Here is a 6037-nt window from a genome sequence, read left to right as displayed (position 1 = left end):
AGCAGGAACCCAACTGTCAATAACAACACTAAATTAAATTAGCCCCAAAAAAGAGAAAAAAAAATATTAATTTACATTTATGCATAATATTTATGGATAGATTATGAACTGAAATATGCAATTTAATTACTTGAAACCGGTGGTTAAGTGGTGAAGGAAAACTGAGAGTTCTACTCTAGCAAGTTCATAGCCCGGGCACAGCCGTGGCCCGCCTCCGAATGGGGTGAACACATTGACGGAACTACTTGTTCCTCCAGAGTTGTTCTGTCAAAATTTAATAAGCAATTGACAAATAGAAATTAAGAAAAAATTGAAAAAAAGCTAAGAAAACTTTGAGATGGATAAGAGATGAACAATTAATCACCTGCCATCTCCACGGATTAAAGGTTCGAGCATCCTTGAAGTGTTCTTGCTCTAAATGAACGGCGCGAAACGATGCGAAAACCTTCCATCCTTTGGGGATTGTGTAACCTGTTTTTGTTCAAAGATTTTGTGATGAGTACTCTTTTGTACTTAAGAATTAGATGAACTTGGAGTGTGATAATATAATACACACATTATTTGTTGTTACCTTTGATGTTGATATCAGTCATGGCTCGCCTGAATACCCCACTAATTATGTTTGCAATACGCAGTGTCTCATTAACGACCTGAAATATTGTATTATACAAGTGGATAATAAATAAGGTATTTGATGAACTTGGAGAATAATTGTGTAATTAATGAAACATTAATTATCTAGTAAAATACTTACACACTGAGTGAATGGCATTGACTTGTAATCACTCCATTCCAGTGCTTCTGATGACTCCCTCTTTTTGGCTCTAATTTGGTCGTGCTCTTCCTGCCGATCAGACCGTTAACCAGAGTTAATTTCAACTCTTTTGTCATTGACATAAGTATTGTATATACCAATACACTTAATAGAATCAAAAGAATTAGTCTTAAAGTTTGACTTTAAAGGGTGGCAATACAAAAAACTTCTTCTAGAATTTTAGGTAATTATAAGACGACTTTATTTACTTATTTGTTTGTATATTAGAGGAAGCTAATGATTCACATACAGCTTCCTCCACAAAAAAGGAGGGCCATGGGAAAAGCAACTTGCTTGGGCCTTTTTATCCAATTAACTGGGCCAAGGACCATGTTCCATTTGCTTTCCTTTTGAGCCATGTCATGCTAAACATATTTTATTTTGAAAAAGTTGAGAATATATCGAGTCTAGACATTTACTCATTGTTTTTTATAAATATTCTTTTATTAGTATAATTATTTGACTATAAAGGTTATGAATTAAGAATAATAGATAAAAATCTTGACTCATGTATTTTCAAAAGATATTTGTCAAGATTATCCTATTATTTTTAAAAGATTATCACACATCAATCAATAATAAAAATGCACCTACCAATAAAAAATAACAACTCATAAAAGTTATATAAAAATTTAATTAAAGTTAATGTTTCTAAGATTACTTATTCTAAGAACTTTTTTAGATAATAAATTCAAAAAAATATTAAGATTTTATTTAATTCACGCATTGAAGTTAGTGATTTTAATTTATTGTGAAGACTCTTCAGAAAAAAATTTTAAAATTTAAATTTTATGAAAAATACTATATCAGAATTAAAATTATGAGTTAAAATAGAGACCAAACGTCTAATCCTTCCAAAAAAGAAAACAAAAGAAAAAGTGAAAATTTCCAAAAATAAAAACGGAGTTACCCTATGGAGTATAGGTGACTAACTGGTAACGACATCACAACATGGACAATTATCAGCCGCTAGATCTCTTGACGGTCCTAGAAATCAGAACCACGCGATTCCCAATGACCCCCATGTCCATGGGTTCACACTTCACACACTTCACAACCCTCACTAGTAGGACGAAAATACCACCAAAAGTAGCACGTGAATCAAGGGCTGTTTAGTCAGAATCTGACATGTTCTTCGGGTGTGTTGTGTGACAAGCAATTACAGAAACAGCTAAAGGCGCGCGCGCGCACACGTACAGGCTTTTAAGGAAGGGCGTGCAGCTTCGAAAGAAGTGGAAAAGAGAGAGAGAGAGAGAGTAGGGAAGTGAGTGAACATGATATTGTCCGTTGGTTTTATTGTCCACACGACAACTTTTGCCTGCACTTTTGACTTTTACGTTCGTGTACTTACTTTTGGAAAAATGCCGATGCACCGTAACGAATAGAAGATGAAATGAATTTCGTCACATAGATCCTTTCAAGCTCACAAATCAACCGTTTAATAACATTCTAATGCTCTCAATCTGACTATATAATCTAAATTATAACGTGGAATGAAAAAGAATATGATCAGCATTTTCATCATCAAGTATTTAAAGAATCTTTCATTAATCCAAGTCATATCAAAAACATAATTTCAATCTCAATGCAAACAATGACTTATGAGAATCGGTCCCTAAAAATGCTATATTAAAAAAATTCCTAATAAATCATCCTTTTTCATGTATCAATTGGTATGTAGCATCATGTATCAATTGGTTTTCATCAGTAGTAGTATGTAGCATGGAACACCGTTAGTGCTCTGGCATGTGCTGTTATTTTGCTCTACTTTTGACCGACTCTTATCTTTTTACACCTTCCAACACCATCACCCGCTCACCCCACCAACAATACATACCTCGCTCGGTGGCTGTAACATAGAAATACTACACCGTACCCAACACAATTTATTCCACGTCCTTGTCACCCTTTTCACCGCCGGGTTGAAAACTTATATTAACTTTTTTGTTTTTTGCCCCTTCTTTTCACTAAAGGGCATCTAGATGAAAAAGAGGATATTTTCAGTCTGGATCCTATTAAAAAAAAAAAATTTCTCGAACCAAAAAGTACAGTTATTTGTTAATCTTTTTTATTTTCCTTATGATCATGGAAAGTTCAATTGAAATTTTTGAAAGACAAAAATTACAAAATTTAAGCAGAACACATGTATTGGCTCTGCCACCAAATAAACAAATTACCAAGAACAAATATACATACAAGTTGTTGTGCTAAACGTATACTAATTAGTACACACACTAGCAATAAAAAGCTCTTTCGTACTCCATAACACATTCTCCATACTTATTCCTAAAGCAATGTTATTATTTATTTATTTTATCAATACTATTTACTCTATAATATCTATACTTTACTATGTATACCCTTGTTTCAATTTACAACTCTAAGTTATGTGTTTGCCAGAGCGGCCTTGAGAGTTTTCAGATTTGTTGAGTTCATTGATTCGAGTTTTTAATTTAAATTGATATGTGACTTTATGTGAAAATTTCTTACTGTAGCAAAATAGTTTGACGTGACTGTTTTTTTTAGAGCCTTTTATTATAGTAAAACTCGAATTTTAAATTCAAATCGGTGAAATGAACGGATCTATAAATATTATACTATTCTCTCCTGATTTTCTTTTACACATGTCTGTGAAAAGAAAAGCAAAAAAGCATTTAATTCTCATTCTTGTAATCCATGGGTGTGACCACATAATGACATCATTTTATTAAGTGGGAAAAAAGGAAAAGAGAAAAAGCAAAGAAAGATACTGCATGTGCACGAACATGGAACAACAATTAGAGCTTTTGTTTTCTTCTTTTGGTTTCTTTTTCATCTCCATAACATATGTCTAATTCCGCAAGCGGTCTAGAATTTTTAGATAACGAAAATGAGGTTCCTAAGAAGGTTAACATGATGGTGGGGTTCTAAGAATTAGCCCCACTATGGAAACTCATCATTTTTCCTACTATACTAGCTAGTTTTCTTCGTCATAAAAAACAAACTTTTCATCAAAATATTTTTCATTCTCATCATAAAATTAAAAAGAAAAGGAAAGAAAAGTTCACCCAAAAAAAAAAAAAATAAATAAATAAATAAACCAACCTTGAGTTGAGCCAGAGCAAGAGGTGTCTCCGTGAGGAACTTAACGGCAAGAGTCATAATAGTGGATGTCGTTTCATAGCCAGCGACAAGCAAAGCCAACAAGAAATCCACAATCTCCTCGTCGGAAAAGCCGTCGTTTCCTGCCAAGAGAGCCACTAACATGTCGTTTTTTCCCTCGCCAACTTCATTTTCTTTCCTTCTTTGCCTCACTATCAAGCTCAATGCCTCAGCCACCTTGGTCCTAGCCTACATATACATATATATAGATCAAACCATTTTAATCAAACTTGATCTTGATCAAGTAATCAGAAGTGTTTTTTTTTTTTATGTTTTTTTTGGTAGCTAAAAACAAAAAAGGGAATATTCGGAAATGAGAAGAAGAAAGATGGTTTGTAGTACAATTACTTTAATGGCTCTTCGGTAGGTGGTGGAGAAGAGAGGTAAAGGAATGGTAAAGAAGCCTTCAATGAGTAAAAGATACTCTTTCCTTAGAGACTCAGTCCACTCCCCCGGATCAAAGCTCATTAGCTGCTTCACTGCTAGCTCAAATGTTATCTTCACCCCCCCGAAAAAAAAAAGTCTTCATCAATATAATAATCACCAAACCTTAATCTGATAATTTAATCAAAATTACAATAAACAAATGGAATATGTGTTAAAAAGATCAACGAATATTGAGCATAACTAGCACTGACGGATAAAAGAATATTATATATATACATATTTATAGGTTAGCAGAATCAACACGATCACTCAAAGAGAATGATTATTGCCTTATACTTTTTATCTATATATATATATATATATATACATGTCGTAACGTGATTATGCATGTATACCACCCACTCGGCGCCGTGGAGTCTGACTCACTACCAATATATTCTTTAACACACAAAAAAAAATATAAACATGTACACACATATAAACAACACAAATCATGCAAACTATAGATGATCCACCGGATGATAATAACACCTTCCCAACTCGGACGATCCAACACCGAGTCGACTCGGTCGGCACTATTCCACGACATGACTCTTAATTTTTTTTTTTAAACAAAAATACTTTTTTTTCTTTATTTTTCTTTTATTTTTTTTTACTTAATAACAATTATAATACCTTCTTGGCCTCCTCCATGAGCAAGATTCGGCCGGTCCAGGAGTCCATATTGAGCCGGATCAACCGGTCTATATCATCCAAGAGATGATCCTTAATGATAGAAGAATTGGCAAAGCTCATAGTGAGAGAATGCATTCTCTTGTGGAGACTTCCCTTCATCAGAAGCAGAGAATGCTTCCCCAAAAGGTTCGATATCGAGCTCGGATAGCTGCACTCGAACAGCTTCCCTTCGTTCTGCAGAATGAACCGGTTCGTCTCCGGCTCGGCCGAGAAAACCGTCGGCTCGCCGAACACGTGCGTCGTGAAGATCGGCCCGAACTTCCCCACCCGCTCGTCGATGAACGGCTCCGGATTCTCCGTCTTGTACGCCGAGATCAGCTGCAGCGTCTCTCCGATCACCGGCAGTCCTAGACTCCCCGGCGGCAGCCGGAGCCGCCGCCGGCGGGAAGCCCGGTGGAGGAGGAAGGAGAACAGGAAGAGGGAGGAAAAACAGAGGAGGGAAAGGAAAACAGAGCAGTCCATTTCTTTTTTTTTTTTTTGCTTTCTTTTTTCTACATGGGTTTTGTGTATATTATTGCTTTTTTGTATGTGGGTATATGTATATGTATATATATGTGTTGTGTATGTGTGTGTGTATATATATATATATATGTATATATAGAGAGAGAGAGAGAGAGAGAGAGAGAGAGGGAGGGGGAAAGAAATGGGTTTTGGAGGTTTGCTAAGAGGGCATTAATGGAGGGGGTGGGGGAGCACAAGGGGGGGATCTGCGGAGAATCTGAATTAGGGGAAGAGGGAAATTAATGTCGGATATTTTTGTATCTGACAACCTTCCTTCTTTTTTTTTTTTTTTTTTTTATTAATTCAGTTTCTTTCTTTTTTCGGTCTCTCTGAGGATAAAGACTTTTGTGTGTGTGAGGGAAAGTGTGGAGTTAATGAGGGAGAGAAAAGAGAAGTTCTTGTTGTTGTTTTTGTATTGTGTGCGCGTGTGTGTGTGTTTGTGAGCGTGGAAAGGGAGTG

The 6037-nt window shown here is 35.4% G+C and overlaps 1 protein-coding gene across 1 annotated transcript in view; it reads right to left on the bottom strand.

The window, feature by feature from the left end:
• The window catches only part of LOC21409069 (cytochrome P450 90A1), a 5933-nt gene extending 338 nt beyond the window's left edge, over positions 1–5595 (bottom strand). The window contains exons 1-8 of the mRNA XM_010096799.2: positions 5018–5595; positions 4304–4453; positions 3899–4144; positions 755–844; positions 572–650; positions 365–471; positions 131–264; positions 7–13 (exon numbers count right to left, since the gene is read on the bottom strand). Coding sequence (XP_010095101.2) covers positions 7–13; positions 131–264; positions 365–471; positions 572–650; positions 755–844; positions 3899–4144; positions 4304–4453; positions 5018–5539 — 1335 coding nt within the window. The 5' untranslated portion in view covers positions 5540–5595. The remainder of the gene's footprint in view (positions 1–6; positions 14–130; positions 265–364; positions 472–571; positions 651–754; positions 845–3898; positions 4145–4303; positions 4454–5017) is intronic.
• Between the last annotated feature and the right edge of the window lie 442 nt (positions 5596–6037).

This window comes from Morus notabilis, unplaced genomic scaffold (assembly GCF_000414095.1).
Source record: "Morus notabilis unplaced genomic scaffold, ASM41409v2 Scaffold42, whole genome shotgun sequence".
NCBI classification, from domain to species: Eukaryota; Viridiplantae; Streptophyta; class Magnoliopsida; order Rosales; family Moraceae; genus Morus; species Morus notabilis.
The sequence above is the reverse complement of the archived record's forward strand: the minus strand, read 5'-3'. Positions and strand labels throughout refer to the sequence as shown.